Consider the following 13750-nt stretch of genomic DNA (forward strand, 5'->3'; position numbering starts at 1 on the left):
AAGAGTATAGAAATTATTTCAAATATCTTCTCTGAGAATAATTGTATGAAACTAGAAAATAAGCACAGGAAAAGATATGAGAATAAACACACTAAGTGGTGACTAAACAACATGCTATTAAAAATGGGTCAATGAGGAAATCAAGAAGGAAATTAAAAAATACCTGGAGACAAATGATAATGAAGAAACAAACACTCCAATCTATGGGATGCCACAAGGCAGTGCTCAGAGAAAAAGTCATAGCAATACAGGCCTTTCTCAAAAAAGAAGAAAAATCTCAAATTGACAACTTAACCCACCACCTAAATGAATTAGAAAAATAAGAACAAATTCTAGAGTCAACAGAAGGGAGGAAATAAAAAAGATCAATGAGGAAAACAATAAAAGAGTGATTAAAAAAGTAGTAGAAGAAAACAATAAAACCAAGAGTTGGTTATTTGAAATGGTAAAGAAAATTGACAAACCTCTAGCTAGACTCACCAAGAAGAGGAAAGAAAAAAACCCAAATAAACAAAATGAGAAATGGAAAGGAGAAGTCATCAACAGATACTACAAAAATACAAAAAGAAAAAGAAAAAAAACACATGTGAGAATACTATGAAAAATTGTATGCTAACAAATTCGACAACCTAGAAGAAATGGACAGTTTTCTAGAGCCTTATAGCCTGCCAAAACTGAATCAAGAAGAAATAGATGAACTGAACAGACTGATCACTAAAATGAAATTGAAGATGTCATAAAAACACTCCCTACAAATAACAGTCTAGGACCAGATGGTTTCACAGGTGAATTCTATCAAACACACAAAGAGGAACTTGTGCCCATCCTCCTTAAACTTTTCCAAAAAGTTGAATAAGGAACACTCCCAAAGACATTCTATTATGCCACCATCACCCTAATTCCAAAACCAAAGATACCACCGGAAAAGATAACTACAGACCAATATATTGATAAATATAGATGCAAAATTTCTCAACAAAATTTTAACTGACTTAATCCAACAACATCTAAAAAAGAACATACACCACAATCAGGTGAGATTCATCCCCGATTCAAGAGGTGGTTCTACATACATAAATCAAGCAACATCTTACACAACATGAAAAGAAAAGTCAAAATTCATATGATCAACTCAATAGATGCAGAAAAAGCATCTAAGTCCAAAATCCATTCATGATCAAAACTCTTACCAAAGTGAGTATAGAGGGAATATTCCTTAACATAATCAAAGCCATTTATGACAGACCTGCAGCAAATATAATACTCAATGGAGAAAAGCTGAAAGCCTTCCCACTTAAATCTGGACCAAGACAAGGATGCCCACTCTCACCACTGCTATTCAACATAGTATTGGAAGTCCTAGCCACAGCAATCAGACAAACAAAGGAAATAAAAGGCATCCAAATAGGAAGAGAAGAGACAAAACTGTCACTGTATGCAGATGACATGATACCATATATAAAAAACCCTAAGGACTCAATGCAAAAACTACCTGAACTGATAAGCAAATTTAGCAAAGTAGCAGGATATAAGATTAACATTCAGGAATCAGTTGCATTTCTGTATACTAACAATAAAATATTAGAAAAGGAATACAAAAATAAAATACCTTTTAAAATGGCACCCCCAAAAATCACATTCCTGTGAATACACCTGACCAAGGAGGTGAAAGACTTATAGCTGACATTGTAAAACATTAATTAAGTAAATTAAAAAGGTGTAAAGAAGTGGAAACATATTCCATGCTCCTGGGTTGGAAACATTAGTATTGTAAAAATGGCCATAGTACTCAAAGCAATCTAGAGATTCAATGCAATCCCTATCAAATTACCCATGACATTTTTCACAAAACTACAACAAACAATCCAAAAATTTTTATGGAACCACAAAAGACCCAGAATTGCCAAAGCAATTGCGAACAACAAAAACCAAGCAGGAGGCATAACTCTCCCAGACTTCAGGCAATATTACAAAGCCACAGTCATCAAGACAGTGTGGTACTGGTCCAAAACAGACAGATAGACCAGTGGAACATCATGGAGAACCCAGAAATAAACCCAACACCTATGGTCAATTAACCTTTGACAAATGAGGCAAAAATGTAAAATGGGAAAAAGACAGTCTCTTCAGCAAGAATTGCTGGGAAACCTGGACAGCTGCATGCAAATCAATGAACCTAGAACACACCCTCACACCATGCATGAAAATAAACACAAAATGACTGAAAGACTTGTAGGACAAGATACCATCAAACTCCTGGAAAAGAACATAGGCAAAACATCCTCTGACATCTACCTTACACAAGTTTTCTCACATCAGTCTCCCAAAGCAACAGACACAAAAGCAAAAATAAATCAATGGGGCCTAATCAAACTTACAATCTTTTGCACAGCAAAGGAAACCAAAAAGAAAACAAAAAGACAACTTACAGAATGGGAGAAAATAGTTTCAAATGATGCAACGAACAAAAGTTTAATCTCTAAAATATGCAAACAACTTATACAACTCAACAGCAAAAAAGCCAACAACCCAATTGAAAAATGGTAAAAAGTCCTGAATGGACACTTCTCCAAGGAAGATGTACAGATGGCCAACAAGCACATGAAAAAATGCTCAACATCCCTGATTTTTAGAGAAATGAAAATCAAAATTACCACAAGGTACCACCTCATGCCTGTCAGAATGGCCGTCATTAAAAAGTCCTCAAATAACAAGTGCTGGAGTGGGTGTGGAGAAAAGGGAACCCTCCTACACTGTTGGTGGGAATGTAAACTGTTTCAACCACTATGGAGAACAGTATGGAGGTGCCTTTGAAATCTATGCATAGAACTACCATATGACCCAGCAATCCCACTCTTGGGTATATATCTCTAGGAAACTTTCCTTTAAAAAGAAACATGCACTCGTATGTTTGTTCTAGCACTATTCACAATAGTCAAGACATGGAAACCACCCAAATGTCCATTGAAAGATGATTGGATTAGGAAGATATGGTATATATACACAATGGAATACTACTCAGCCATCAAAAAGAACCAAATAATGCCATTTGCAGCAACATGAATGGAACTAGAGACTCATACTGAGTGAAATGAGTCAGAAAGAGACAGACATGGATGAGCAAAGAGATCCTGCTGTGTAGAACTGAGAACTATATCTAGTCACTCATGATGGAGCATGACAATGGGAGAAAAAAGAATGTATACATGTATGTGTAACTTTGTCAGCATGCTGTACAGTAGATAAAAAAAACTGTATTGGGAAAATAACAGTTTAAAAATTTAAAAAAAGAAAGATAGAAAAATACCATATGATATCACTTATATCTGGAATCTAATATATGGCACAAATTAACCTTTCCACAGAAAAGATAATCATGGTCTTGGAGAATAGGCTTGTGGTTTCCAAGGGGCAGGGGAGTGAGTGGGATGGATTGGGGGTTTGGGGTTTATAGATGTAGACTATTTCTTTTTTTGAATGGATTAGCAATGAGATCCTGCTGTGTAGCACTGGGAGCTATGTATAGTCACTTATGATGGAATATGATAATGTGAGAAAAAAGAATGTATACATGTATGTGTAACTTGGTTGGCATGCTGCACAGTAGAAAAAAATAATGTATTGGGGAAAGAAAAGGAAAAAGAAGAATTGTGGCTCTCAAATTTAAGGAAGAATCAGAATGACTGGAGGGCTTGTGGAAACAATTATTGATACCTCTGTCTTTAGAGTTTCTGATTCAGAAACCTTGATACTGTTGAGTTGGGACAACACTTTGAGAACTGACATTCTAAAATAATTAGTCAAATAAATTTTTTATAATATCAAGATATACAGAGCTCAGTCAAATGGAGTTTTAATGCATCCTCTATCCCCTACTTAAACAATAATGCCCAAATAGTCCAAAGGTTTCCACCCTTTGTTTTGTCCTTTCCTCCCATTTCTGAAATGTAGATTTCTGAAATGTAGATTTCAATGGCAAATCTGTTTCAAAGAATGAAGTACTGTAGACCTTTTCATAACTTTCTCTCTTAAGTTTGACAACCACAATTTTAAAACAAAAACAGCAAAAGAAAGACTGGACCAAGGATATTGTGACATATTTCTAATATGCATCTAATAGCAATGATGTGTAGAATACTAGGACAGTTAATAAGGAGTTCTGTTAAGTCCAAGGATGGTTGTTTTGTCAGAACATTTACTTCATGGACTAATAACCGATAACTGGAGTATTTGTTCTAGTGAGAACAAAATACTTTCCTTCTGTGATGGAAATTGTCCAAGATCATCAATTTGCTACCAAGTAGGTGGTTGATTACTCCAGTGAATATTGCTATATGACTTAGTGTATATTAGGTTTTAACATATTTCTAATATACATCTTTAAAAAAGATTTTGCCTTAGCTATTCCAAAAGTCAGACTTTGAGAAATAGAGTTCAAGTTCTATTGGTGTATTTTTTTTTCCTAAACCTAATTATTTTTAACACAATCTGGCAATTTTGTCAGCAGTCTTCTTTTCTTAAATTTATTATGTGTTAAAGTATAGTTGGTTTATAGTGTGATGTCAATTTCTGTTGCACAGTGTAGTGACCCAGTCATACACATGTATATTTTCTTTTTGTCATACATTCCATCATCTTCTATTCCAAGAGATTGGATATAGTACCCCCAACCTTCTGAAGAGTAAATAAATATATATATATATATATATATATATATATATATATATATATATATATAGTAGGGTAATGAGAAAAATGCATATACATGTCTGCAAAGACATAGGAGCTAAGAATTTTTTAAGATCTCCAAGTAAAGAAAATGAATACACTATCATAAAAAATAGTGTTTCAGGTATATTATTTGTAATTCCATGGGATGGTTTAATCCAACATCACCAGTCTTCCAGACAATGAGTGGAGCTAGCATTGTGATATCATCTGAACATCCATATGTCAATTAGATAATACATAAGTATTTTCATAGTTTCTTTTTAAAGGATTGGGCAATTAGAATTCATCTTGTCTAAAAAGTGGGCTTTGCAGAGGTGTACATTTTACTTCTTTCCCAATATGGACTAAAATGGAAAAATAATGTACAAAATGAATAACTCCATCAGACAAGCGAGAATGGGATCACATCAGTGAACTAAGGATTTTGGTGAATTTCTGGAAAGGGTAAAGTAGTTGGGTTTATACTGAAGGACAAATCAGAGCAGAGGAAGCAGACATGCAAAAGAGCAGGCTGAAGAGTGATCTGAGTGTCTGAGAGGCACGCTCTGGTCTGCTCTAGTGTAACACATCCTAAAGTAAGACTTGGCAAGTAACAAGCCTCACTCATACACTCAGAGCTTGACTTCAATGTTATCATTCAAAGAAAAAAAAAAGCATATTAGGAATACAGGCTCTATGGTGGCAGAATAAATACAAACTAGTAGCTTATATTATAAATCTAGATTTTAAGTCAGCAACAAATGAGCAAGAAAAATCTAGATAATTGACAGGAAATTATCAGAAAAATATGGTACCAAAAGTCCAAAAATCCAAAAAAACCAAAAATCAACAAACTACAGACATATGGGATAACATGAATTCTCTAGGACATAAATTCTCTAGGATGAAAGAATAAGAGCAGGTGGATTCTTATCCAATCACCCCTTTCCCAGAGATTAGAAATACTTTGTCATATTTTCTATGAGGAGATAAACCTAGTCATCAGAACAAGAATTATTCACTATGATTGATGATACTTGTAATTGTCATAAAACAATCTTAAGAAGATGAACTTCAGCAACCATCCCATGCCCAGTAATCTTCCTGGGATCATTATAATATTATAAAATGTTGATGTAGTCTCACTGCATTCTATGTATTTGTGCTGTGAGATTTTCTAAATTTCATAAATATTTCACAAGCACCTATTTAAAACCTAACGTGTTAAAGCCACTCTGCTATGTATAGCAAAAAGAGGAATAGTACTAGGACTTCTAATTTATAATCTAAAAGGAGGTTATAGGAAAAAATAAGTATTATGTAAGCCCAAATGTGATCTCTAAGAAGATTAACTAACCTTACAAATATTTCATTTCAGTGCACATTCCCACATTTTAGGTAATCTAGAAATGCATCACTGAAGTTCTGAAACATAGACTGTGATGAAAGGACATCATTTGAATTGTAAACAGATATGGGATATTTGAAGGGGGTAAGGGGATGGTGGATAGATTCTCTGTGGAGAGACCCATATGAGGAAAAGGATGAAGCTGAGGAGTGAGACATGATCAGTGTCTTTCAGTAGATCATTTTGAATATAGGGCAGAATTCATTAGGAGAAATAGGAGGGAAGAGACTTCAGAGTTAAGATAATGTTTGTTTGAAAGGACCTCAAATTATGCAAGAGTGAACAAATGCTGGGTGAGGAAGATTGAGATAGACTTAGTGAATATATATATATATATATAATATGAATATGCAGATGGACAAATGAACATATGTTTGTGTGTATACTGTGTGTCTACATGACACAGTAGCAATGAAAATGATGACAATCCACTTAAAGTTATTTAAGAGTGATTTGATGTAATCTGAATTTATTTACAAGGAGTATTCTGGCAGCTGTGTTGGGAAGTAAGAATCAACCAAATGAAGGGGATGTGTAACTATAATTCTGCAAATCACAGAGGTAGGTAGGTATGAAAGTGAGGGTCACAGTGGTAACAGTAAGAATGTACCTAGAATAAGTTGTGAGACAATAGAAAGGGTAGACCTGAAGATGCACTACTCATTATTCTTAAAGAGTGTGATGAAAATTAACATTTAAGGACTTTAGGGAAGAAACCTTCAAACTCTTCTTCATTGTCGTGTATTTCGCAGCTGAGCACTATGATATATCATCTTAACATAATTTGAACTTTTGTAATGTGTATTTAAAGCACCTTGTTGTCAACAACACATTCCAATAACTATTACTGATCACTAATTTCTTTATCTTATGAGCTTCATTTTGTTAATTCTAGGAAGATTGACCATTTTTCTCCCCTTCTGCCATTTCCTTTTTCTTTTTGATACCTATCCAGTTTACATCTTCAGTCTAATCTGTTGGCTTTCTGGATTAGTGAAATTTGTCACATTGACCTACAATATACAAACATAGCTAGAAAGGACATTACAGAAATCACATAGTGAGAGGCAACTCTCCTCTTGCTTTTCTCTAAGAAACACACTAAATTAAGAGCATTTCTTACAGTGTAGCTATTTTCATTGCCTTAACTTGCATGTCATTTTGCCCTCATTGATTTCCTGTTTGTATTTATTTCTCTATGTGGTATGGTGTAATCCCCACAAGAAGTGAAATTTATCATTCCCCAAATAACATGGACTATAAGACCATTTGATGGGTAGCAGAATTCCAGGGAATTGCCTCTATCCATTTAAATACAAACTGCCTCCATGTGGAGTTAAATGTTATATCTGTCTCTTGGCTGTTTGGCTGTAGAAATATCAAAGATATCATAAGCAAGTATTGTTCAGAGGAACAGCACTATTTCAGTACTTAATGTATTTATAAATCCAAATTGAATGGCACACAGGTCTGTAAAATACTTTCATTATTGTGTTATGTTCTAATTATTTTAGTATGATACAAACACTTAAGATGTAGTTGTTTTAAGGAATTTATTAGGTACTGACATTTTAAGTCAATAAAAGAATAAGACGACTATAAATTCAAACACTTTGGGCAATAATCAACACATAGCAACATCTAATCTGCACAATGTTGCATTGTTTTAATGAAAGGAGAACATATGTCAGTATGAAATCTAAACATTTCTCTTTAACATTTTTGTTACGGAATCTATGACTTTCTTGTTTCTCAGGCTGTAGATAATTGGATTTAAGAAAGGAATTATGACAGCGTAAAATAAAGAGTCCATCATATCTTGATCATTTTCTTCTGCAGATCCAGGCAGCACATACATGAAGAGAAGAGGCCCATAGTATAAAGAGACAGATAGGAGGTGGGCTCCACAGGTGGAGAAGGTCTTCCTTATGCCTTGCATGGACTTCTTTTTTAATATTGTAAAGAGAACAAGTGTATAAGAGGCAAGAACAACAGAAATGGTGAATATCTGTATTATCCCAGCAAAGATTAATACCATCATATAGTTAATGGAAGGGTCAGTACAGGATATCTTAAACAGTGGTATAATGTCACAGTAAAAGTGATGTATGATGATGGAATTACAGAAAGTTAATCTTAGTAAAAAAACATTATGAATTATAGCATGAGACAGGCCACCTAAAAATGATAAAATTAACAGCCGGATACATAGTCTATTGGTCATAATCACTGGATATAGTAATGGTTTGCATATGGCCACATAGCGATCATATGCCATAGTTGCCAACAGAAAACATTCCGTGGTTGCACAGATTGCAAAGGAAAAAAATTGTATCTTACATTCAGAAAGGGAGATCATTTTACTCTTGGAAAAGAAATTGACCAGCATGTTGGGGGTCACTGTGGATGATAACCAAGTATCCACAAAGGCCAAGTTTCCAAGGAATAAGTACATGGGGCTGTGAAGGTGAGGGTCATTGCAGATGAGAGCAATCAGACCAAGGTTTCCAATGAGAGTGATGAGGTATATAATCAAGAAGAGCAGGAACAGGGGGATTTGCCACTCTGACTGATACTTAAGTCCTGTGAGAACAAACTCTGTCAGTTCTGTTGCATTTTTTGTTTCCATGTGCTTAATAAATGACCTCTGAAATACAATGCAATAAAAGGAAAAATAACATTGATATACAATTTTAAAAAGAAAATTTTGTGAGGGTAATATAAAGTGTAGCATAGCCTGTATGCATTTTATTTGATTTACTCTTACCAAAAATATAAAAAGTATTTGCAGAAATTGCTACACTGGAAAAATGTGATTGTTTTGCTTCAAAATATATACAGGGATGGACAGATGTAGAAGAGAAGAAAGACATTCTGAACGTGAGCAAATTTATGGGAAAATTTTTAAATTAGGTAGAGAAGTTTTATGTTTAAGACATGAATATAGTGTCAAAAGTAAGAGGTTAGAAGAACCTGGATTATATAATATATCGAATGCCATGTGAAGGATCTTGAACATTACTCTTTATGGATAGGCATTCATTGAAAACTAAAACAGGGAGCAGCAGCATGACTTATTTTTGAAATTACGTATTTGGTTGTAGAAATAGGCTGCAGGGAGAAGAACCTGGTATCTGAAACACTATTCAGGACTGAGATTTTTTCTAGTGATTTCTAAACCAGATTACACATCAGAATTGTCTGGGGGAGTTTTGGTCAAAATATAGATTCTGAGGTATTACCGTAGAAATTGATTCAGTAGGTTATGAATGTTGTGTGCTAATATTCATGTTATAAATACTCCTCAGGTGACTAAAAGGTATTTTAAGTTCTTTGTGTAATACCACATTTAGTGTCTTGAGGAAGACAAAGAAATCAAAATAAATTAGAATGTGAAGTCACTAGGATCTGATGAGATATGAAGGGTGTTTAGTAAAGGCGAGAGTGTAACATGGTAGCTTGGAAGGGTAATCAAAAGTTGGGATCGAGAACTCAGGTGCAGTATCCAGTTTTTGCAAGAAGCAATCACTGAACCGCCAGATAACATAAACTTAGCAGTATCATTCAACAAGGGTTTAATAGCAATAATGACTTGGAAGTCATTGAGTGCCGGAGGCCCGCTCAAACAACCGGGTCCGGCAGCCAGAGAGTTACACCTTCCCGATCGGAGATGGACAGCGTTAGTGAAAGAATGGATACAGCCTCTTTGTCCCTTCTTTCAGGGTGCTGGACTGCTCAAATTTTATTGGCATAAGTGGTTAATTATATAGACAGTTTTTCACTACAGATTACATCATAGTGTTAAAAGTACATTGGTTAACTCTTAGGCTTTGTTTTTTGATCACATGGTACAGTAGCAATACGTCATGTTTTAAAATCTTCAACTTAACTTAGTGAGTACAATTCAAGGACAAACAGGCACAACATATCATGTGGGAAAGAGGAGATTCAGCACAAACCATCTCATGGCCAGCTAATTCCCACAAGCTGAGGAAGTTACAAACACAAAAAAATCCTGTCTTTAGACTAGTGTCTATCTTCAAAGTATCCTTGGCAGGGAGACAGTGTGAGAAAATACAAATCAACTTAGCTAGCTACTGCTAAAAGTTTCTAAAATCAAGGACAAAACTCACAGCTTGGTTTCTTTTGATCAAGAATAATACATGTCTAACTTCTATATACCTCATTAAAATCCTAACTCTAAAGTTTACTGTATAACTAGTTAGTAGATAAACACTATGTTTAATTAAGTTGGATTTAAATAGGGGAAAGTCCCTTAGAATAAAATTCTTATTATATTCTTACTGCAATTTTGTTAAGTCACAAATCACCACAGGAAAATAAGAATGGGAAATGAGAATAATAAGCAAATAATCAGGATAGACTGAGGAAACCTGAATAACAAATAAAACAACAGGAAAGACTAGGTCACCTGAGAAACAATCCATGTTCTCTGGCACAAACAGGGAAATTGTTTTCCCAGGAAAGCCCCAATTCTTCCCCATAAACATCAAAATGAGAGCCGTGTAACCTGAGGCCTGCCCTCAGCTTGTACCATACAGGCAGGCTTTCATCCTGACCAGAAGCCCACCTTCTGTGTGCACTGTTCAGGCAGGCTTTTATCCTGTCCAGAGGCCCACCTTCGGCATGTACCATTCAGGCAAGCTCCCTTCCTTGGTCAAGAACCTGCCTTCAGGTTTTTCTGCCATCAGGCAAGGTCCTTTTTTTGAGTCCTTGCATCTCCTCGACTCCCCACAATTGAGGTGGCTGAAATACAGTATATATGACTAACCCACTGGAAACTGTCATATTGTTAAAACAAGCAAGGCATGAAAAATAAAGATGAGGAAGTTATATTAAAGAGATTGAAGGAGTTCCCCTCGTGGCGCAGGGGTTAACGAATCCGACTAGGAACCATGAGGTTGCGGGTTCGGTCCCTGCCCTTGCTCAGCGGGTTAATGATCCGGCGTTGCCGTGAGCTGTGGTGTAGCTTGCAGACGCGGCTTGGATCCTGCGTTGCTGTGGCTGTGGTGTAGGCCAGTGGCTACAGCTCCGATTCAACCCCTAGCCTGGGAACCTCCACATGCCGTGGAAGCGGCCCAAAGAAATAGCAAAAAGACAAAAAAAAATAAATAAAAAAAATAAATAAAAATAAAGAGATTGAAAATGGGTATATAATTCATTAGATAAATAGCATCTGATCATCTTTTCTACCACAAGTGATGTTATTGTCAGAAGTGGGAAAAAGGATAGAAAGTTTACTATTTAAGGGATTTAAGTGAAAATTTAATCAGAGGATTTTCCTGGTGGCCTAGCAGTTAAGAATCCATTGTTGTCACTGCTGTGGTGCAGGTTTGATCCCAGGAACTTCCACATGCCATGGACATAGCCAAAAATTTTAATCAGAGAATGTGGTTAATTTAGTTGAGTAAATATTTTGAATGAAAATATATGGTTTCTTACACAGGAAACATTATGACCTAAATCTCTGAACCCCTTTAATCTGATTAATGTTCTAGTTCATCAAAACATATCCTATGGAGTCATTATAATTAATCTAATTAGATAATTATTTATCATTAAAGAGATAGTCTTAGAGATATTTTGCTTATCCAGATTTTACTTATAATAATAAAATGTACAGATTATTCACTATTTTCCATTTTCAACTTGGCTTTTTTATGTCTTGTAAAGCAGATCAAAATTATTATAAACATAACACTGTTTTAACTTTCCATTAAAAATAATGAATATTATAGAAATCTTTTTCTCTTACCAGTATATATTAAGAATTTGTGGGTATCCTTTTGTCACTTGCTTTCTGAAGTAGAAAATAATACAAGAAGACTGGAATACCAGTAACACAGGCAGCAATGTTTTATACACGAATTCATTTTGGAGGCTTCATTATCCAGGCTTAGGAAAAAGTTTACATGAATTTGTTTTGAATACAAGAGTCAACCAATTGTACAACTGTGTGATTTTGCCAGAAGAGAAAGGAGTAAAGAACTGAAATTCCCCTGAGAGCACTCATGGACTCCCATTAGGACAAAGCTAAGCTGTCCTTCTGGGCATTGGGGCCTTGAACATGTATGAGAAATCCAGGTAGTTCATCAGGGCATTATAGGCTCTGAAATCATAATCAGTATTCATTGTAGACAGTTCCATCTTAACAGTTGAAATCATATTTTATGCTTCCACTTTGTACTGCAATGGCACATCTGACATGTTTATGCAAGCTCCAGTGTATCTGTAAAGTTTTGTACTGTTTGGACTTTGATCAGTATTACCTTGTCCAAGCTAATCACATGTGATTTTAATGAGGCCAATGGTTTTGATTCCCTCTAAACTCCAACTGAAAGAAAGTTGACCTTCCCATGTTAACTCCCATTTCAGTTCTGTATCATCAAAAAGCCTATATCATTGGAGAAGCACAACATGGTAAATGTGATTTGCAAACAGAGAAGCAGCAGGAGCCAGATGTGATCAGGGAGGTGAGGATAGGTGGTTAACACAGGGTCTGGAGGTTATGTCATAGTAACTAGCCCCATTTAGTGTAAAACTATTCAAGGATTTTGGGCATGGTGGTAACAAATTCAGATTTGCCTTTTGTATAAAAGCAGAGAAAATTGTCAATGAATTCAGGAAAATAAAACAATTTACTTCTTTGTGATATTTTCTTGTTACATATCAGTTAAAAAAAAGTGTTTAACTTCTACTTCAGACTTCCTGGTTAGGTAGGAGGAGTCTATCATCATTTTGATAGACTGCTTTATCACTTACCCTGCATCCTTACAATTTTGCTGATGAAAGCCAAATTAGAGGGAATTCATTTAGAAGAGAGATTGTTGTGAAAAGTGCATAGAAGAGTGGAGTGGGGAATCTGGTGTGCAGAGGTAGCTTCAACATAACCAACACTTGACTAAAATTTACTCTCCCCTCCAATTTTTTGTAATTGCCTGCTGATATGTTTGGCTGCCTATCTATGAGTACAAAGGCCTGTACTGCTATGTCCAATATGGGTATTCTTTTCATTTTTAGGCTTTTTTTTTTTACAAGTAATGAGCTTTTATTCTCTGACTACAGTTTTTTAAATTGTTATTTCCTTGATACATTTTTTTTCTACCATACAGCATGGTGACCCAGTTATACATACATGTATAGGTTCTTCTTTATAGGTATTTTAATTAATACCCCACTGTGCTTTCATTTGCATTTCCCTAGTGACTAATAATATAGAGTATCTTTTTTTGCATCTTTTTGAAATCCGTATGTCTTTTTTAGTAGAATTTTTGTTCAAATATTTTGCCCAATTTTTAATTGAGTTATTTTTCTTTTTATTTTGAGTTTTGGGAGTGCTTCCATACATCCTGGATACAAGCCTTGTATGAGATATATGACTTGTAAATATTGTAATACACCACACTAGCCTGTTATATTTGATAACATCATGCTGATTGGTTTATTGAGCAAGAGGTAATACTCACTGGTAAGATATTTTCAGGAGGTTTAAAAAAACAAAAATTTGGATAAATTTTTGTTAGCTTATGTCAGCTTAGATAGATCTTCTAAACTGAAGAATAAGTTGCTACATCTGGCCCTTCCTGTCTAAAAAGAGAGGCACAAAACATA

At 35.1% G+C, this 13750-nt stretch overlaps 1 protein-coding gene across 1 annotated transcript; it reads right to left on the bottom strand.

The window, feature by feature from the left end:
- LOC110256446 (olfactory receptor 5H8-like) lies at window positions 6154–9834 on the bottom strand. Its single transcript, XM_021070689.1, has one exon. The coding sequence runs from the start codon at window positions 8850–8852 to the stop codon at window positions 7818–7820; it is 1035 nt and encodes a 344-aa protein (XP_020926348.1). The 5' UTR covers window positions 8853–9834; the 3' UTR covers window positions 6154–7817.

Source organism: Sus scrofa, chromosome 13 (assembly GCF_000003025.6).
Source record: "Sus scrofa isolate TJ Tabasco breed Duroc chromosome 13, Sscrofa11.1, whole genome shotgun sequence".
NCBI classification, from domain to species: Eukaryota; Metazoa; Chordata; class Mammalia; order Artiodactyla; family Suidae; genus Sus; species Sus scrofa.